Below are 22,773 nucleotides of genomic sequence, written 5' to 3'. Positions count from 1 at the left end.
ATCTATCTATCTATTATTCTAAAAGCCAGGAGGAAACTGAGTATGGCACCATGTTATCATCATGTACACTGGTCATTCATTTCTCTGAGAGATAGAGGTCAGCACTGACAAAGTACAAAGTCCATACAAACAGGAAACACACTAGAATTCAAATTAAAACCCTTCAAGCCTTGAGGCTGTAGCAGTTAACACCGCAATACCATGTAGACACAAGTAAATATATTCAACCCTCCATTTTCAAAACTGCTTACTGAATTTCAGGGCTGTAGAGGTCTAAGGCCTATTCTGGCATCATCAAACAAAAAGCAGGAACACAGACAGGGCAAGGCAGGATCAGCTGTATTAGTACTTCATAAACCATCCATACACTCCAATCTGTTTTACTAGCTCACTTATCAAGGGCAGGTTTTCCGGGCAACTCTAGTGTGTGTATATGTGTGTATGTTCACCCTGTGATGGACTGGCACCATATCTGAATGGTGCCCCTTGCCTCCTGATGATTGCTGGGATATATTGCATTTATATTCCAGTGATAACCCTGAATTGGTTTGTGATTTTGAATCTGCCAGATCTCCTCCTGTCTCATTTTCTTCCAGTTTCCAACTGCCTTTGGAATGTATAGGACATGGTACTTTACATTGACAGATTTATTTTTTTTTTTTGCATTTTCTCTAAATGAAAGGCCCACACTTTTATTGGTAATAATGCTATGTCTCATTTCATTTGTTAATTGCCATTTTTCTTGCCATTGCCACTGGAATTTACAACTTTCTACAGTGTAATATTGTCCAAGTATTACTCTGGAGGGTCTGTTCCAATGCTACTTTAAGACAGACAGATGGCTTCTAAGTGATCAACAGAACTTGGGTCACCTGTGCAAATAGTTTGCTTCAACTTCCAAGGCTTACCTTTAACTTTAATTGCTGCAGAACATGGTTGTAAGTAATTAATTGTTCTGTGAAGAAGGCCTGTTTGTAATATTCTGAAATTTCCTGGGTTTTTTTCTGTTTTTGTTAACCTAAACTTTAAATGTGAACCTCTGGCAGTTTACTGCTTGCCATTACACTATTTTAGGTCCATCCATCCATCCATCCATCCATTATCCAACCCGCTATATCCCAACTACAGGGTCACGGGGGTCCGCTGGAGCCAATCCCAGCCAACACAGGGTGCAAGGCAGGAAACAAACCCCAGGCAGGGTGCCAACCCACCGCAGGGCACACACACACACCAATCATCCACTAGGGACAATTTAGAATCGCCAATGCACCTATTATAAGTCATTTATTGCATTTCCGCTCATTAAATTTGAAGGAAAACTGGAAAAACTGAGGTGTTCTAAAACTTTTGACCAGTAGTATAAAAGAACAGTCTGAAGCAACTATCTGGCATTGGTCCAAACAGTGTCAAAAATCTTATGAAAGAAAAAAGTCATTGCAACATAAAATCCCTCTTCCCATTTAAATGACTAACCAGCCATGAAAACTGGTTAAGGAAATATCCGTAAAAAAAACTGGCATTCATTCATATTCATACAAAATGGCTGTGATTAGAATTAATGATTCTTTTGATAAAATCTCAAATAAAATGGCAATGTGATTACATCACCATCATAACAATGAAATAAAGAATACAAAAAAAAAAAACAAAGAATCATATACAAAATGAATAAAAGATGACAGAGTAAACTCAAAAAGTTGTGTTCATAACAAAATGATGACAGATTGGGTTTTCACAAATGTATATATATATAAAATGCTAAGGTCCGTTCCTCTGTCATGTGATTACTTGCCACCTACTGGAGCTACAACGTTGATCTTGGTCTTAATCGAAAGCTTACAACCTGATGCACTCTTTGAACTCAAAATAAATGGATATATTGGCAACCTCAGCAAAGTGACCTGTGCTTGTGTATTTCTTATAGGAAAGTTATCGAGAAAGTGATATGACAAAAAGAAAAAGAAGAGCAGTGACATCTGCTGAGCTTCAAGCAAATCACAGTAGGCAATTACGTAACGGAGACGGAGAAAAAATAAGCAGATAGAGGCACACAGACAAGCAAGAAGTACAGTAATACCTCGCTTAATGAAGAAACGATTTTGTTATGAGAAAATTTGTTTTTAGAGGTAATATGGACAGAATAAGGATGTGTTCTTACACAATAAAAATAACAACTGTACACAATGACAAAAAACTGTAATTTACCGTGAATGAAGCAAACAACATTCATTTTTGAAACAAATATCTAGTGTTTGTTGTTTGGATTTTAGTTTCCTTTAATTTAATAACTGCTTTTAATTTTTCAAGTAATTTTGCAGGAAATTCCGCTAACACTTGGACCCCGGCACTTATGGCTTTAACCGTTAATTTAGCACTGTAAATTCTATCATTTTTAAAAATGTTTGAACCAAATACAAGATCCCACAGAGTCTTCTGTAATTTCTTCAGTTTCTTGTGATTTCAAATGATTAAACAAATGCAATGCTTTTTGTTCAATTATCGCCTGAGACTTATCGACTTATCACTTTCTCCATTTTTTTTCTGCTATGGCACAGTTTTGTACAGACTTTTTAACTTTGTCCAAATTATTTTTAGAGTTGACTGTGCCAACCACATAGCTGCTGCTACATTGTCTGTTTTTTTCTCTGGCCTCTTCTCTTTTGTGATTCTGACATACTAAACAAAATGAAATTAATAATTAATTATTACTTAAAATAACATTGAAGCTATCCTTATCAATTTTTTATGCTCTGCAAAATATTGGCAAACTGTCAGGACACAGTTTGCTGTGTGTAATATTCACATACAGTACGTTGTGATATTGCACATTATCTGAATGACGCTGCACAAGTTTAGCAATAGTCGGAAGTTAGCTTCATTGTGTCAAAAATTCATAGGGAGAGGATTCATGAACCAAAGTATTACTGTAATCCTGAATACAGCGTGATATATTCTGGAAGTCCCCCACAAACCCATCTATTGATAATCCTCTAGGCCACGGTACATGTGTGTTCAGAATTCATTATCAAGTGTAAGCATTGTGTTTGTTAATCATCAAACGTGAGAAAAAACTCAATAATATGAAGAAAGTAAAATAAGATCAGCAACATCTTCTGAGCATCCAGCGTATCACAGAAGGTGCATAATATAAAGCAACTGAGCAGCAGACAGACTTGAAGTTGACTGGCATGCAAGACAAAATCCAGGATACAAAATGCAAGAATGAGAACAACAGAGAAATACATGCTGACAAATGAGCACAACTTATGAAAGTTACATCACCAGCGTGATCACTATGAAGCTGTATTTTTCATGGTAAATACAAAAGAATCTGTTGCCAAAATGGAAAACTGTATGAACCACCTTTGTATTAGGACCACATGTCTGTATGTTTTACTAGTAAATTATATTTAGGTGTTACGTTATGTGAACTCTTAAGGAATATCCATAAATATATTGTTTTCCCATTCATTCTTTCTCTCATTTACTTTTAGCAGCTTGGAAAGATAAGATTGAGTTCCTTAAAGTGTTATACATACAACTGCATTTGCTTAGAAAAACTTACTTCACAAATACTCAAGGAGGACCAGTTACACCCATTCACTCCAGCTTCAAAATTAACATTACAAACATGTTAATTGATTGCTCTTGAGAACAAACTGACTGCATGTGGTAGCACTGATGTTCCAAACAACATGAGAAGAAGCTTGAGAGTGACCCACAGGGCTGTCAATCTGTAGGAAGTGTTTTCTTTCCCGGTGGTTAAAGAGTACAAGCTCCTTTATAGTGCAGGTGCTAACATTGCATACATATCTGAACAAAAAAGAAATAGGCTTGCTTTGGATTTCCGCAACTATTTCTTTAATTAAAAAACCCAGGCCCTGGCAGGAGGTGTTTATCTTGCAGATTAGATCTTTAGAGAGATGCTCATTCCCATGAGCCTCTGAAGCCAAGTTAAACTACAACTAAAGCTAAAGTGTTACTTGACATTTGGGCCACAGCATGACTGGTTAAAATGGATTGCTTCTGTATAGCAATCACATTTTCAATTGTCTATAATCCAGTGTTACTCTTCACTCCATTTTACCATTTTTTTTAAATGCTGACTTTCACACAGGTCGTCATACTTGGTCACCTATTAATTCGTTTTCTAATATCATAATATGCCATTTGGGTTGACAAAGGATCCAGGGCCTTTCAGAGGATGAACTCCTCTAGGATATGCCATTGCTGCATTGACAACTCACAAATAAACATAGCTGCACACACACTCTCCCACTGGGCCAAATTAAAATTAAATCTCAAGATAACTGAAGCCTCTTGAGGAAGAGACATCAGGAAAAAAATGTATTAATATCTATATGCATAGAGATTTGTATGTGTATAATCATATACATTGTCATACATGTAAACCTCTGGCTCAGAGTAGGAGATAATAATAGGGAAGGAGAAGATGTGACACAGCCGGTAACTGCCATTGCCTTTAGTCCTCCTAAAGTAATAGCAGTGCTAATGTTTGCAATGCGCCATCTGTTGGATAGCAGGGACATAACAACTGGATAGACACACACCGACATACAAATACTTGTCCTTTTATTAAAGATTAAGTTCAATATTTTTCAAATCGAAATTATTTCTTCATAAATATGGTATACATGCATTTGCCATGTGAAACTGTTCTAAATTTAAGCATTTCTATACATCCATCCATCCATTATCCAACCCGCTATATCCTAAGTACAGGGTCACGGGGGTCTGCCAGAGCCAATCCCAGGGCACAAGGCAGGAAACAAACCCAGGGTAGGGCACCAGCCCACTGCAGGGCACGCATACACAGACACCCACTAGGGACAATTTAGAATCACCAATGCACCTAACCTGCATGTCTTTGGACTGTGGGAGGAAACTGGAGCACCACACAGACACAGGGAGAACATTCAAGCTCCACACAGGGAGGACCCGGGAAGCAAACCCGGGTCTCCTTACTGCGAGGCAACAGCGCTACCCACTGCGCCACCATGCCACCCCATTTCTATACATTTAAATAAATATCTTGCCTACTCTGGTGTTTCACAATAAATGGCATGGGTCATGGAGGAAACGCTTAAAAACCAAATATGTCCATTTTTCAACTCAAGATAGCTGTTGAGTGTGCATGATTGTGACAACAAAAGGTATCTGGAAAGAATCATTGTATCACATATTCCTGGAACATGTTTTTTTCATGGTAAGGAGACATTATCTATTTGCTTGTGCAAATTGTCATGTAAAAATGGAAGTAAATAATGAAAACAAAATCAATCACGTGGAACAAAAAGTTTACTGTGATTTGGTCTGTCAGAAGAGCAGGTTTGCCAGATGTGCGGTTTTCACATGAAAGTGGGCTATCTCTGAAAGCATTGTGCATTGTGGGCTGTTGATTCAGTAGTGTTCATTTTTTGTTTACTATTTTCAATGGGTATATGCAGCTGCCTAAATGGAAGAATTCGAAGGGGGACCAAACCCAACCTACCCCAAATATCAAAAGCAGGAAAACTTCAATTGGAGTTTGAGTTTGAGTTGGAGTCAATAGCAGCAGCGGCAAAATCTCCAAATGGGACCGAATCTGGACAACGACAGCGACAAAACACCCCCCGGTCTTCGACAGAGTTGTTTATTGGACTGGTCCACAGCGCCAATAGGTGGGTTTTCAGCTGTGATTGGGCAGGGAATATTTTCAGGACCTGGCATCAAGAGAATGAAAGTTTCTTGTGCAGGATGACTAAGTGCTGAGCTATCACAAATAGCTGGTCTTCTTTTAAAATGGCTGAATCTTATAATATTGGTGTTATTTTGTTCAAAAATGAAATGTATAAACTATATTATAATGTGTGTGTCATTGCAAGCTGCGGGTCATTACTCATCAATTGTTTTAGCTAGAAGAATGTATGTATTTGGTAAGTTTTTAAGCTTTTCATCTGTGCCCTATAGACTACAAGCTAAAACACCACAGTGGGCAAGATATACTTTTTTTTAATTTATAGAAAGCAATTAACTTTAAAACAAAATTTAATGTGGTAAATACATGTATAGCAAGTTTGTGAAGAAATAACTTCAACTTGTAAATTACCAAACTTATCCTTTAAGGTGGACAAGCAAACCATTCAAAATCATGACAAGGCTGACTGTGGAAGTAATGTGCTAAAAGAGCTTTGCACAGCATGTATGGAGAAGCATAATTCTGAAATTAAAGCGAAGTAAAATAAATAACCATTATTTTATATTCAAATGACAGATTTTCCCATTGAATTAGGTTTTTTTCAAATACATTTGAATTACAGTTTATTCAAAAAGTGGCATTTAATTGGTTAGTATCCAGCTGCAATAACTCTGCATTGCATCTACTTTATTGTCTAAAAGGTAGACTACTGGTGATGAATTGAACCCTATCTGTCCAACAGGCACAGTCTGATATTCTATAAGTTATACTAGTACCTGCTGATCAGAAATTCATTAGTTTCTAAAAGCATTTTAAAAAGACATAGTTCAACTCCAAATGAGGAGACAAAAATAAACCAGCGATCGACAAAAAACATTTTATCATAAGAGCAAAACACAATTCAAACTGTAGATACAAAGAGTCCGAATCTGTGTATTTTACAGGTCATTTCTGATCAAATTTAGCTGTTGATCGTCAGAATGGCCAGAACAAAGACCATCAGCTATTTCAGCCTTTTAGGGCTGAGTTTGTCTAGCTCTTACGCTCTAACCTGTACTGGTTCATCTCCCAGGTTTTATGTGAGTTTCCAGTTACAACATTTAAAATCAAGAAAGATAATGAATAATGTTTACTACACTGTTGAATAATGTATGCTTTTTAGATCTTTCTTTGGCCTGACTGACATAACAGCAGAAAGATGAAACCTACAGAAGATCTAGTAGACTTAATGTAAGGTATTGTATAGGAGCTAAGAGTAAACTCTGAAGGACTGAAATCTTTTCAACCTAAGCAAAGATCAGGACACGTAATTAAAATGAAGAAATGAGGTAAGATGGGCTGTTAAAATGATTTCTTCAGTCAGAACACATAGGTGCAGCACAGGTAGTTAAAATATTGATATATTAAATCAAGTGAACTATAATTTAGAGATAACAATAGTTAAGTATTTTGGTCTGCAGTGCACATTGAAATAGATAAGCACTTGTTTTAGAAATGTTGTGAAGAGAACTACTGAAATGGATAAGTGAATAAACGACAAGAATGTACTAGGAGGAAGGTTGATGTAATATTCAAAATGTACTAGGAGATCAGCAGATGTTCTGTAAACAACAAGACTGGACAGTTCTCATATATGCAGAGATTTCAAGGGTAATAGCTGAACCTAAAGGATATAAGAAGAGCAAGAGTGTAATAGAATAGACTTTTATTTCAATAAGTTATTTTGGTGTAAGCCAACGAACCAATCAGAGTAAATGTATGCATTTATCATCAGCATTATGCACAGTCAGTTGTTTATAAAACAGAACACTGCCCTTACTTTTTTAACCATTCTGTAACAGACTAATGTGATGAAGGCTACGTTTTCGGTATTTGCTGAAGAGATAATTAAAGACACAATGAACAGGCTTCCTCCTGCCTGGTTTCTGACTCAAAGACATTTTATCAGACTTGTCCTAGTAGAGGATAAGTTTCTTTCTTTAATTAACATGCTGATTTCTTCCACACTAGTCATTTAAAAGTGTTGTGGGAAGTACCATAACACCTTGGAAGCTTTAAAATCTATCCTTGATGTTCCTCTGAATTCACTTCTTCAGTGTAGCGCAAGCAAATACACCAAGACCTCTCTAGGATGCAGGATTTGAATGCAGCTCATTTCAATCAGATGTTCATTCTGAACTCCATATTTATGCTGACAGACTGCTTTTCTAATTCTGCACTTGCCTGAAAATAATCCTGTATGATGTGAAACTTAAAAAACTTTAATATAATAACCAAAAACTATGAACCAACAATAGTGTATTCATTACTACTGACCTTTAGAATTTTTAGACTACAAAGGTATCAATAAAAGAGCATCTCCTCTGCAGGACTCCTTATTTGCACCCTGGAACCGAACACATACATTTTGGAAATTATCAAGACTAAGACAAAAACCAGAATAAAGTTCTGTGCCTTACAGCCTAGAAGTTAGACTGGGACAACTACATAGATGTTTTAAGAAAGCAAAGCAGAAAATCATTCAGAATCCTCAGAAATTCAAAATCAAAATGATCTTTTCAATGACAAGCACAATCTAACGTCTAATTAAGAAATTATTTGCAATGAAAACCTGCAGCCATTTTGGCCCCTATTGACTGAGTAACCCCGCTCTGGGTGAACAGGACTCAACAAGCTATATTCAACTAACAAGGCATTTGCCAAAACATTTTTAAGGTTTGCATTCTTTAATAGTAAACTTAATGGTGGCTAGCAAGACTGTACAAAGACAGGTAATATACAGTCACCTGCTTTATCTTATAAAGTGCCTTTTACAACAAACTCCCCCATATAGTGTTAACAGTAGAATGCTAAATTCACACCCTGTTTATCACAAGTGTCTATTTTTACTCTGCACTCCTTAGCAAATAAAATCCCTGAACTAGGCAGCACTCCCACCTGCTTGAACCCTGCAGTGTGCGGCTTAAGTCAAAGGTTTACACATTGATATGCTGCTCATCAAACAAGTGCTTATCCATTGGAATTGTTGGTGGCATGAAGATTCTTATCCAGTCTCTTAGTTGCGTGGTTTTGCTTGATTGTGAGCTGACAATGAGGCATTTTGAACAGATTACACATGACTGACTAGATAAATCCTTATGACTTTATAGGCAGCAGGATAACCCACACTAAGGGTGTTAGAAATCAATAATTCAGCAGTTGGAGTGGTGGGGGGTAGGGGTCATTAAACAAGATGGATTAAGAAACCCTGATGTCTTGCTGTACTTCTAGATGCATGCTGCACGATGGAGGTTAGGAAGAAGCTAATCCTCCAGATAATAGTAGGGCAGCAGTATATAATTAACTTGTCCTGCTCATTTCCTTATCACGCTGTCCTCCTCTTCCAATGCCTGGAGCCAGGTGGCTACACAGCATTCTATCCATGCAAAACAGGGAGGGCAAATGAAACCTCAAATTTCCCAAGTTTTCTATGCCCCCACCAAATGCTATAAATTACATGAGAGACAAAACTGGAGGAAATGGAAGTAAGAGAACAATAGGAAGACTTAATACAAAATACACTCAAAATATAATACTTAGCAGATTCTACACTATTCATGGCAAGATAACCATTGCCCCATAGATTTGGCATCTAAAGCATTTTAATTTTTTTGATGGTATTGTCGCAAAACTAAAAAATAATCTCATATAGTGTAATAAAACTAACCTGCAGCTACATTAGTATTCCAACTACTAACAGGCTGTGCTGAACCAAGCCATCCATGACTTAAGATGAAACTTTTAGTCCATTAGTAAAATGTAACAGTAATGTTCAGCAATGCTTGATTTTGTTACTACTCAAGTGAACCGACATGTTTTTCTTACAGTTTACCTTTAGATGGGCACCCATCAATGTTTTGTGATAGTGAAGACCATTAACAGTGATACATAAAATCACATAACTTTCTAAAATCTACTTAATCCAGTTCAGGGTTGTGGACTGCAGAGTCTTTTCCAGCAACATCAGGCACAGGACAGGAACCTTAGTTAGGATGCCAGTCCATCACAGAGCTATCTCACACATGCATGGGACCATTTCAGCATTCATATTGCTGGTATATGGAAGGAAAGCCATAAAAATACAAGAGAAATGTGGACAATTCTGGTGTTTAGTTTTATTTTTGCTATAGTTTCTGCAAAGTGCCTTAAGACATTTGACAAAAGGTATTGTTTAAATAAAGTGACTCATGAAAAGTTATTTAAAAAGTTATTTGAGAGGCTGATGAATGAAGAGAATGTGAGAGAGAGAGAAGGTTGGATGATGTGGAGATAGTGAATCAGGAAGTGCAATGGATTAGCAAGGAGGAAGTAAGGACAGCTATGAAGAGAATGAAGAATGGAAAAGCTGTTGGTCCAGATGACATACCTGTGGAAGTTAATGGAGGTGTTTAGGAGAGATGGCAGTGGAGTTTTTAGCCAAATCATTTAATGGAATCTTGGAAATTGAGAGGTGCCTGGGGAGTGGAGAAGAAGTGTACTGATACCGATTTTTAGGAATAAGGGGGATGTGCAGAGCTGTAGTAATTACAGGGGGATAAAACTGATGAGCCATGGCATGAAGTTATGGGAATGAGTAGTGGAAGCTAGGTTAAGAATTGAGGTGATGATTAGTGAGCAGCAGTATGGTTTCATTCCAAGAAAGAGCACCACAGATGCAATGTTTGCTCTGAGGGTATTGATGGAGAAGTATAAAGAAGCCCAGAAAGAGTTGCATTGCGTCTTTGTGGACCTGGAGAAAGCATATGACAGGGTGCCTCGAGAGGAGTTGTGGTATTGTATGAGGAAGTTGGGAGTGGCAGAGAAGTACGTAAGAGTTGTACAGGATATGTATGAGTGAAGTGTGACAGTGGTGATGTCTGCAGTAGGAGTGAAGGATGCATTCAATGTGGAGGTAGAATTACATCAGGGATCAGCTCTGAGCCTTTTCTTATTTGCAATGGTGATGGACAGGTTGACAGGACTATGATGTTTGCTGATGACATTGTGATCTGTAGCGATAGTAGGGAGCAGGTTGAGAAGACAATGGAGAGGTGGAGATATGCTCCAGAGAGGAGAGGAATGAATGTCAGTAGGAAAAATAAACAGAATACATGTGTGTAAATGAGAGGGAGGTCAGTGGAATGGTGAGGATGCAGGAAGAAGAGTTGGATTAGTTTAAATACTTTGGATCAACAGTACAGAGTAACAGGGATTGTGGAAGAGAGGTGAAAAAGAGGGTGCAGGCAGGGTAAAATGGGTGGAGAAGAGTGTTAGAAATAATTTGTGTCAGACAGGTATCAGCAAAAGTGAAAGGAAAGGTCTACAAGACAGTAGTGAGACTAGTTATGCTATATGGGTTGGAGACGGTGGCACTGACCAGAAAGCAGGAGACAGAACTGGAGGTAACAGAGTTAAATATGTTAAGATTTGCATTGGGTGGGATGAGGATGGACAGGGTTAGGAACGGGTACATTAGATCGTTAGCAAAGGTTGGAAGGTTGGGAGACAAAGTCAGAGAAGCGAGATTGTGTTGGTTTGGACATGTGCAGAGAAGAGATGCTGGGTATATTGGGAAAAGTATGTTAAAGATAGAACTGCCAGGGAAGAGTAAAAGAGGAAGGCCAAAGAGAAGGTTTATGGATGTACTGAGAAAGGACATGCAGGTGATGAGTGTGACAGAACAAGATGTAGAGTACAGGAAGATATGGAAAATGATGATCCAATGTGGCAACCCCTAACAGGTAGCAGCCGAAAGAAGAAGATGATGAAAAGTTATATAAAAACGAATGAAGTCCACATACAAATTGTAATCAATAAACACATATAGGCACCACAGTATCTTTGATTGATGATCTGGAAGTGAAACCACAAGATCATGGATTTGAACACTAGTGTTGTCTTACTTTGTGTCCATGAACTTGCTAATATTTCCAAAATCATTTCTTATGCATTTCTCAATGCATTTCTCATGCATTTCTCAATGCATTCTTGAGAAATAAATCACTTTATTGGCGTGAATCATGTCTTGTCAAATAAAATCAATCTCCAGTACTCTTCCAATTGTACAATATTGCAAATTCTCCTAGGAGTCCCTCACTTACTGTGATAACTGTGACTACCTAGAGATTTTTTGTAATTTTGTTTAGGGTGTTTATAATGAAAGGGAGCTGATATTAACAAAGCTTCCAAAGAGTCATGTTTTTTTCCATTTGTATGGTTTTTGCACACACTATTCCATGATACCAGCTCCATATTGGTTTGCAAACCTTACTGAATTTTTAGTATGTAAAACCACTGAGGCAAGTAATGGAAATTAACAGAATTTATGGTCAAAAATATTTTCACAAATAGGATATGAGAGGCTTGTATGGCAGTAGTGTAAGTGCTGCTGCTTTCTACCTACTGAGTTCTGAATTTGAATTCTGGCCTGGGCACTGCCTTTGTGAAGTTAACATGTGCTTTCTTTGATTGTCTGGTTCTCTGGATATTTTAATTTTCTTCCACATCCTAAAGATATGCAGTTTGAGTTGTTTGGCACTATGTGAATGTGTACATAAGAGTGCCCTATGATGATCTTGCATGTCCTTCATGGCTACTTCTTTCCCTCTGCCCAGTGCTGATGGCATAGATACTGGCTTGTCATAACCCTGACAAGGTTAATCAAGTCAGGAAATGATCAGAGAAATCTGAAAAGGCCAGAAAATTGATGGAAGGAGAAATGTAGCATTGTCCTATGTTAAGCCAAATGTGTGCTCTTAAGCTATGGCCTTGTCACACCCTTAATGATGAGGCTACGCCACCTCCATTAGGTTAAGCACATCTGCCATTTCTTGGTTCCTTAGCAGAAACCACATTGAAGTAAGAGTAGAACAGGGACAAAAGCAAGCCAGGACTCTAGATATTATATTTAATATTGGGGCAGAGAACAATTCCAATTGAACCACATTTGGATACCTAGGCAGGGAGGATGGATTTTGCCCCTTATTGTCCCCATAGCAGGAACTCAGTATTAATAGACTGCAATGATCTTTGGGGGGGGTCTCCCTTAGTGTCCAAAGCATGAGCTCCTTTCAGTGGCACAAATGATGCCTTTTTGTGTATATGTAAGCGAGCACTCCTTTGTGTATGGATCATGCTCACTTTTACCTTCATAAACAGCACGCAGCTGGTAACAGCACCAACTCAGTATCATCAGATTTCAATGACCATAGCGGGCATTGTCAGGAATGTGCACCCCTTAAAATTTCAGAAATGGTGCCTCTTATATGGCGGCACCCTAGGCTGCTGCCTACATCGGCTAATGGATTGATCAGCTGTGGCTAAGAATCATAAGGTTAGGGATGAGACTCCCATTAAAGAACAACTTATAGCAGGCATGGTACAAACCTGTAAAGCATTTGAACAGTATCTCACCTGAACTCTTGCAACTCTAATTCTAGCTCCTGGATCTGATTCTTTAAGATGGGGACCGTATTGGCCTGGTCTTGAATCTCCCGAACTTTCTCGAGGCCATTAACAAGAGCTGCCCTGGCATCTTCCGCCTTTTTCTTGATGTCCACATTCTCCTGGTGCAGACGAGATATAACCTCTTCCAGGCGGTGGGCCTCTTGGGTGGCTACCCTCAGTTCCTCTGCCACCCTGTGACTAAAACGCATTGCCTCTTCTAGCTGTCCATCACGGGAGGCTCTGATGAGCTCAAGTTCTTTCATTATTGCCTTCATACATCTGTTGCCTTTGCTCTTGTGGCAGTATGGGGGAATTTCTACCATGTGAGTTTTTCTGCCAGCCCCGATGCTCACAGAATGTGACTCCCTTTCTTTCCGGATGGCCACTTCTAAGGCCAGACAACGGGCATCGCTTCCTTGCAAGGCTGCCCTTAAGTCCTCAACTAATTCACGAAGACAAGCATTCTCCACCTCAAGGGTTGTGTCCTGTTGGCTGGACTCTGCAATTACAAAAGAGAGAATAATATTAACATCACTAGCACATCTTATGATTCAAGGGGTGTGTCACAGGACATCATAGCTTTTGATGATCACTATTTATTTAGCTTGATGTTAATAATTTAATGAAACTGATCCCGTGTGTGTGTGATTGTGTCCTGCAATGGACTGGTACCCTTGCCTAGAGCTGCTTCCCTACTTTTACCCTGTGCTGGCATGATAGACTCCAACTCCAAAACTATGGACTCGATAAAACAGACTTGATGAAATTACTTTATGTTAGTATCTAATGTGATCTGCTCAGACATTGATATTATGGCACACAAGAGTTATGTTATAGTTTTTATGTATTTTGAGGAATTCTCCATATGTTTCTATTAGAAGTGCAATGGTTCCCTTTATTTTTTCAATTGTTCTGTGAAGTCCAATACTTTAAAAAAAACATTTAATCTGTTGGTATTTTTAACTATTGACAGAAAGGCATTTCTTATGTATTCCTTAAAATAAAATTTAAAAAATTCTTGCTTAATGATTTTATGTGGGCGGCACGGTGGCGCAGTGGTAGCGCTGCTGCCTCACAGTTAGGGGACCCGGGTTTGCTTCCCGGGTCCACCCTGCGTGGAGTTTGCATGTTCTCCCCGTGTCTGCGTGGGTTTCCTCTGGGTGCTCCGGTTTCCTCCCACAGTCCAAAGACATGCCGGGTAGGTGGACTGGCAATTCTAAATTGGCCCTAGTGTGTGTTTGTGTGTGTCCTGTAGTGGGTTGGCATCCTGCCCTGTGTTGGCTGGGATTGGCTCCAGCAGACCCCCGTGACCCTGTGTTCGGATTCAGCGGGTTGGAAATGGATGGATGATTTTGTGTTACAGTAGAGAGAGCAATGTTGTTTTGTTCTTCTCCACATTATGAAGTAACAGGTTTTTTTTATCAAAAGTAAAACAAGGAAAAGAATTAAAGGCTGATGCAGCCAAGAGATGAGTCCTTGACTCCAATGTGACCTTCCTGGAATTCAGAACAATGCCCACGCTACACTGTTATTATGCCAGGCAGAAGATATGACTAAAAGCCACTCCTGCTCAAAATGGATGCACCCCAGTGTCATCTACAAGTCTGGCAGATGCTGTGTAGATGTCACCTTACAGAATCTGTCCATTTCCAGGCAGGTTTACCCTTGTAGGAGCCATAGCTGTATTACAACTTAAGTTAATAAATGGCATATAAATGTTAAATTTTATTCGAAAGTTATATGTTTTCAGCCATTATTCAATCAGATCTTATTTTGTTTAGATCCTTCCACAGCAACTGTCATTAAAGGGTGCTAGACAAAACAAAGAAAACACAAAGCATAGCAACATGATATAATAAGGTACATTACAAGATAATTAAATACGGGATGATACTTAAGCAGTGTGGCCTACTGGCTAGGGCGTTGGACATTAAACCACATGGCTGCTGGTTCAGTTAGCACCTCTGATTCACTGGGCGACTGAGTAAGTCATTTAACCTGCCTGTGCACCAAATGTATGTAAACCACTGTAATGTAAGCTGACTTGGGTAACGGTATCCACCAAATGAGTAATAACCACACAGAAATACTGGGAACACTGCACACAAGTTTCCTAGCATCAAATAATGAAAAGCTAGCCTTGAAGTTACATACAAGGGTAAATCAAATAGTTAAGGCAATTTGAAAATTACGCAATAACTGCAATGGATAGAAAATGACACATTACAACACGTTTGTGATGTCTTATGGGTTGTTTGAACACACACAGCGCTGCCTTCTGCCAATAGTCTAGTTGAAGTCAAGGTCAAGTGAACATGGACATTCTGCTGTGGGAGTGTGCGATTGTTGAATAACATGCTGTAGTGAGATTTCTTTAGGCAGAGGTTTTGGAACCTGCTGAAATTCACCAAGTGATGTTGGCTCAGTATGGAAGTGAAAACAGCATTACTCAATGTAAAGTGTATGAGTGGATAGAAATGTTAAAAGCAGTAAGAACAAGTGTAACCGACAAAGCTTGATTTTGATGACCATTAACATCGTGCACATAAGCCCACGTCAACATCATCAGAGAAGACCGACGGATTATGTTGTCCACTGTTGCTGCACAACGGGATATCAGCTATGGATATGCACATGCCTTAGTGCATGATGACTTGGGGTACATTAAAGTTTGTGCAAGACAAGTATCCAAACAGATTACTGATCTGCACAAGCCAATTCTTCGGTGCTTTCAGCAGGTTTCTGTCTCTAAAGAAATCTCACTAGGGCACGTTGTTTAACAACGATGCAATATTCCAGTGAAGTGTCCATGTTCGTTTGATCTTGGCTTCAACTAGACTACTGGCAGAGCTCTGCGCATGTTCGAACTACCCATAAGCCATTGCAAACGTGTTGTATTGCGCCAGGTTCTATCTGTTGAGGTTACCTCGTAATTTTCTGTACTTTTTGAAGTACCCTCGTATGTACTTTATCATCATGGATCCAGCATCCTGAGTTCAAATCTGTGCAAAGTTTACTCCCAGCCTGACCTCCTACTGCCCGCCCATGTATCTGTGGGCTTTCCTCCGTATACTCCACATCTTTAAAGATATATAATTATAAACCTTAAGATTGATTGTCACCTTATTTAGGACTTTCTCCTACATTACACCTGATACTGCCTGGGTAGATTCTTCCTTGCTATGACCCTGAATTGGATCAAGGAGTTTAAGAATGTTTTGCTATCTTTTCGTCTGATTAACTGACTTGGTGAGATGCGGTCAGACTTGTGATGTAAAGTCTACAGCAGTAAGCACTAGGTGATACTTTGTGCTAATATTACAAATGCCTATTTGTAAACTCCAAAATATGATAATGATCTAAATGTACACGTAAGTCAAAGACAAAAAACATCTAAAGACAAAATTTCATAGTTAACACCAGAACCAGAAAAGTGTCAGATTTACACTAGATGCTTACATTCTTGAACCTGCTTAACAGAATCCAAGGACATCGGAGGCTGGAGTTTATCCCAGGAGCATTGGGTGCAAGAATATAACCAACTTTGGACTAAGGGCTAGTCCACCCCAACGCATTCACTCTTACAAAGATGCAGGTTATACAGTTAACTGAGCATATATGTCTTCGGGATGTAGAGAGAAATCTAGAGCACCAGGAGAGAACATCCACAAAGGCAACATGGAAACTCCAGGACTCCATGACTCTGGAGCTATGAAGCCAGAGTTCTTTACCCCTACACCACCTTAGTCAATTACAGATAAACTACAACCTTTGGTTCCTTACTGTGTCATGGGATAATAGCAGGACAGCATAGTAAAAATCCCCTGAATGGTTAGAAGTAACCAATGCTGTCCAAGGTTTTAAATGTGCACGTCTCACATATTGTTAACCAAGTTCCACACACCTTAACAAGAGTTTTTGAATTTAGAATGCCTTTCTAATATTTCAGTTTGATGGCATTTCTGTTGAGCATTCAGTTTCCAACTACAGTGCCTCTGTCTGCATGTTCATGTGAAGTCTCCTCATACTCTAAAACAGCGGTTATCAAACTGTGGGGCACGCCCCCGCTGAAGCTGTACAAGGGGGGCGTCGAATAAATGAACAAGACATCAAAATTAATTTTTTACATCTTTATTTCAAATTTAAATTTGCAAGCATCGAAACAACGAATGCATTATAACTAAAATTAAAATAAAACATTTCCAAGGCATATATCTAATGACTAATATGTGCCTGCTTTAAAGTACACAGCCTGTCCAGGTTTGGTTTGATATTCGAGATTGACACTCAGCTCCTTTTCTATTTGAAGTTTGTTTCTATGACGAGCGGCGCCGCTGCTGCTGCTTTTATAGTCGCGTATTTTCAATCCGGAAAGTTTGAGACGTATCGGTATCTGTCGCGAACATTCGGGTAACAGCAGATCAGGTGATAATGCGGCGCGACTGCACCACATTGGCAGCGTAGCCAATATTGCAAAATTGAGTTAAATAATATACTGCGTGTTGGGTTATTTTCATGATACAACTAACATAATATATATTTTATAATATTATAGTATAATATTTGTCGGACGAAAATACGTTCGTCTCGCGCAGATTGACTTCATCAGTGACCTCGTTTACGAGATTTTTAAAAATTTAAATATATTTAATCGTTTCTTTACATAAAAAATAATTAAATAAGAATAAATCATTTATTCTTTGTTTTTGGGATTAGAATTACTACCAAAAACCACACAAGGCATTCTAACAGTCATTAAAGCACTTAAAAAAACAAATTGCAAATATTTCATTGAAGTTCGCCGAAAACATGCAAATCTTATGGAAGTAAAAATGATAGGATACCGCGACACCGCACGAGTATCATACCATTGTTAGTTGCATCATGGGTTATTCTCAACTATCTTATATTGTATGCAGGGGGCGCAGAATTATTCCAGGTAGAAAAAAGGGGGGGGGGGGCGCGAAATACGAAATTTTGACAATCGCTGCTCTAAAAATTAAAGGCGCCAGAGAGGTTCCTCAGAGCAATGCCATACAGGAAACCATATTTGGTTTCAAAAAGACATATCCACATAAAGGTTCCAGAAAGGCAGTAACAGATGTGTGAAACACAAATGGATCACGAATTTAAAAGGACTCTTGCTCCATACAACACAGACTAAGTTCAGGTTTTACTTATCTGTTAGTAAAACCTGACCTTTTTCAGGTCTATAGCCTCCCATGCATTAAAGGTTTTAGTTTTGTTTTTGTTTTTCATCCCCCCATTTTCAAACCCGCTGAATCCGAACACAGGGTCACGGGGGTTTGCTGGAGCCAATCACAGCCAACCACAGCCACAGCCAACAAGCCAGGGCAGGAACCAATCCTGCGCAGGGTGCCAATTTAGGGCCAATTTAGAATCACCAATTGTGGGAGGAAACCGGAGCGCCCGGAGGAAACCCACGCAGACACGAGGAGAACATGCAAACTCCACGCAGGGAGGACCCGGGAAGCGAACCCGGGTCTCCTAACTGCGAGGCAGCAGCGCTACCACTGCGCCACCGTGCCGCCCCTTTTTGTTTTTCAAAACATTTTTTTTTTGTTTTCAAATATTTGGAAGTTTTTTCAAAACACAAAGAATGAGTTTCACATGTAAAAAACCTTCCCTGAATTAAATGGCGCTTTATCAAATAATCCTATACGATGAACTATATAACCTAGTAAAGAACCATAATGTGCCAATAAAGAATCAAGAGTGCGTGAGTCTCTTACATACAGTTAAAAACAAGTTAGGATGCTTAAAGTTAATGACACCAACCAAGTCATATACTGCCATCTCCTGCGATCTTAGTTTTGCTGGAACACTTAAATGGAAAAATCAGTTTCAGTACATTGTATAAAAATGTATTGCGTACCTCCGTCCATTTTTAGTTTTAAACGTCTTTTTAACTGTATCGGGATCACAAACTTGGCAGAATATCTTTGAAATATTCAGTTCGCACAAACCTGACAAAGACGAGCTCCCTTACCTGCTTCAACCTGGGTCTCTCCCGAGCAGTGGTGCTGCGTGTTCAATTTCAGAATTGACCCCGATCTCTGACAGGCCTTCTTTAATCGACCGTCATCTTTGGATAGATCGAAGCTGACAAACTTTCGCCGCCTCACTCGGGGATAGCGCAGTCTGATCTGCCGCTCTACGTGCTCTGTCTCAACAGCTAGCGGCTGCCGAAGACCCGAGCGCATGCTGAAATAGCCGCAGAGTCGCGCGTGGAATTCCTTGAAGCCAAGTTCGCGGGGCAGAGCAGCGCACACGCCCCTAGTCTCCTCGTCGCCTTCGGGCAGAGCAAGAACGGCACACAGCAGTCTGAAGTCTTGCTCCGAGATTAGATCATCCCCGCTGTAATATGCCAGATGATGGAAGACCTCTTGTAGATACTGGTCGATACCCATGGCTAAAACTACGATTTCATTTTCAGCACTCAGGTCCGGGTTGAAGTGGTGAGCCAAAGCGCAATGCAACCATTCGCTCCTGCGAGCCGGACGAGGACATCTGGTTGGGACGGTTGTCATCCTGTAGAGTTTTCCTTTAGTCACTCCAGTTAAGTATTAACACTATCCTGCAGGCTACAGATTGTCACTGGCTTTGCTGCATCGTGCACCGATTGTTCATTGCGTTTTGAAGGCTGTTTATCGGAGCACACAGCGTCCCATACACTGATAGGCACGGTGAATCAGGGTGTTCCGCCTCCGAGATCCTGAGTCACAATGTTTACTGTACTGCAGAGACTTGTAATCAAAGTATTCGCAGAACTGTTCAAGTGTCAATAGAGATTACACACTCTTGCAATAAGAGTTGTGGTGTCAAAAGTAAGACATCTGCAGATTTCAAAGTAAAGTGATACAAGATGATTTGTATAAACCGGTTTAGTACGGTTTGCCAGACGAAGCAGGCTATTAATTCAGTAAAACAGATGCTCACGAGTTGTAAACGCTCCTGCGATCTGATTTAATACCAGCGAATGGATGTCTTCTTTCCTGTAACGGCGATGAAAGCAGTTGTGAAGATTTGGGTCAGGAGACAGTGTCCTTCGTTCGAGTGATAGAAACTTGAAACTTGAAAACGTTTTTGCATATTAAGAAGGTGTCATTTAAACTGCATTTATGGTAGAGGAGAACAAACAAAACAAAAGCAAAAAATAGAAAATGTTTTTGAATAATGTAACAGAATGCTAATAATGTCAGAAGTTACAACATTTCATTCGAAAAAAATACATAAGCAGCAGCCTCCGCTCAGACACTTTTCTTCTCGAGTGTACAGAAGACAGGAGAGAAAGGGAAGTTTTTATTGACCGTTCCCTCCTACTAAACACCCACCCACAGAGCCTTTAAAGTAGCGAGTGTGTGCCTGTGTGTCTGCAGCCTGGGGGTCCTGGGTGGCCCATGCAGTAAACAGAACAAGGGAAGTTGTTCGTTAACACAATATACTATACAGAAGGGGTCACTTTTGAAATATTTTTTTGTTTTTCTTAAATTCATCAAAAGTCTTTGCCATGCATGAAAAAATTCAAATGAATAGAAATAGTATATGACAAACAGGATTATGTTATTAAAACAGTATCCGACACAATGCGAAAGAAAAAGCAACCAATCAGAGCACACGCGGTTAAAAATAATTAAGTATACAACGTATGTAACGTACAATAAGTAATTGGTCAAACTGATAGCACCCGTAAGCAATTTAATTACTTTTTTTTTAAAAAAAAAAAAAAAAAAACACATTCGTGAATCAAAACTTGTAAACTGACAGAAGTATATAACACAGCACAGCAGGTAATTTTGATACCGTCCAGTACATGTTATTACGGACGTTCTGCGATTGTCTCTCTGTGTGGGAGGTTTCTTACAAAAAGGGTTCTTTGTGGCTATTTAAACGATCTGAGATAGAGTTCGCTAATAAATGCTCCACTGACTAAAACAATGAAATCATTCATTGATACGTGTAACATAGAGGCAATATGACTTTCCAATTCATCCCGCAACTCCATGGAGCTAGATTTGATTCCTAATTTGTTCACTGGTTGCACGGAATTTCTGCCTTCTCATCCTTTTACATGTCTCCCCAGCTCATCACGCCGGGCTGGTATGTGTGGGTGTAAGCCGAGGGTCGCCTTTTGCTTCATTGGTGTCCCGTCCAGGGTTGGTTCCTGTTTTGTTTCAGACACTGATGAGCTGGGCGCGTGACCTTAGGCGAGTTGTTGAAACGGATAGCCATTCTGGAATTTGTGCAAATCCTCGATTAATTCGTTCATTTCTTAATCCGTTTATCGATGAAGCAGGAGCCGACCTAATCATGCATATAGGGCGCAAAGTAGGAACAGTCAAGAAGCAGTCCATCGCAGGATGAACACATACACACACACGCACACACACACTATGATGTACACTACCATTTAAAACATCTAATGCTGAATCAAAAAACCTTACGCTGTTCCAGTGTGGAGCTGAGGTGTCACCCATTGCACGGCTGCACTCGTGTCCCAGTCCTGGGGGTTCGTCATGTGGTGGGTGCAGCAACGGGCTATAAAAATCACTGCATGCTCCCAAATGGTGAACAACAAATATGCTTTTTTTCTCTTTATTGTATGGTTTGTTTTCATGAAATATTTACTTCTAATGGGGAGGGTTACGTCAGGAAGGGCATCTGGTATAAAATTTTGCCAAATCAATATGCGGACAGATGATCTGCTGTGGCAACCCCTAACGGGGGCTGCAGAAAGAAGAAGAAGATTGGAGGTGCACGTTGGCTCGGTGGTAGCGCTGCTGCTTCGCAGTAATAAGACCAGCGTTCTCCTCCTGGGTTCTCCCTGTGTGGCGCTTGCATGTCCTCCTCGTACATACGTGTGGGTACGCCGCTATTCTCCTACTGTCCAAAGACAGGTGAATTGGTAACGCTGAATTTGCCCGCGATGTGTGTTTGGTGTGTGAATGTGTGTTCGCCCTGGTCCAGGATTTGTTTCTACCTTGCGCAGTATGCCGGCTGGGATTAGCTCCAACCAATTAGAAAATGACACACCATTTACCTTTATTCCACATAGTTTTATAGTATTTCGAATGTTTCACCGTGAATATATCTAAAAACTCGTATTCGTTTTCAGTTTGATATGACAACCAACAACCCTAATGTGTATCAGGAATGGAATGGATGCTGTGAATTCTTTACCTATTGCAGTTTTGCAGTGTTTTACAGCTTCAACTATAAACGTTTGCTTTAGACCTGTAGTAGTCATAAAACACTTAAATTACCATACCTTCCTCAGTTTCATAATCCTGTGAACAAACGACAAAAAAGTTAAATCAAAAAGCTTCGACAACTTGCATTGCACAGTACACGATATAAATTCTGTCTTTCACACTGGTTCTACTCCATCTGAACTAGTGTGGTGCGGAGGTATCACCCGTTGCATGGCAGCACTCGGGTCCTAATCTGGATCCTGAGTTGGTTTGTCGTGTGGTGGGTGCGGCAATGCGCGGTATCAGTGCGTGCTCCAACGAACAACCCCCATCCGCACCGGTTTACTCCTTTCACTTCTCGCAATACAGTAACAAATAATGTAACTGATCGGAATGATA

At 39.7% G+C, this 22,773-nt stretch overlaps 1 protein-coding gene across 1 annotated transcript in view; it reads right to left on the bottom strand.

Annotated features, from left to right (window-relative positions):
• Nucleotides 1-20,464, bottom strand: part of si:ch211-112f3.4 (EF-hand and coiled-coil domain-containing protein 1) — a 36,164-nt gene extending 15,700 nt beyond the window's left edge. The window contains exons 1-2 of the mRNA XM_039748490.1: nt 19,173-20,464; nt 13,130-13,661 (exon numbers count right to left, since the gene is read on the bottom strand). Coding sequence (XP_039604424.1) covers nt 13,130-13,661; nt 19,173-19,713 — 1,073 coding nt within the window. The 5' untranslated portion in view covers nt 19,714-20,464. The remainder of the gene's footprint in view (nt 1-13,129; nt 13,662-19,172) is intronic.
• Nucleotides 20,465-22,773: the final 2,309 nt, after the last annotated feature.

The sequence above is a fragment of the Polypterus senegalus genome, chromosome 3 (assembly GCF_016835505.1).
Source record: "Polypterus senegalus isolate Bchr_013 chromosome 3, ASM1683550v1, whole genome shotgun sequence".
NCBI classification, from domain to species: Eukaryota; Metazoa; Chordata; class Cladistia; order Polypteriformes; family Polypteridae; genus Polypterus; species Polypterus senegalus.
Note: the sequence above shows the minus strand (reverse complement) of the source record. Positions and strands in the feature narration are given on the sequence as shown.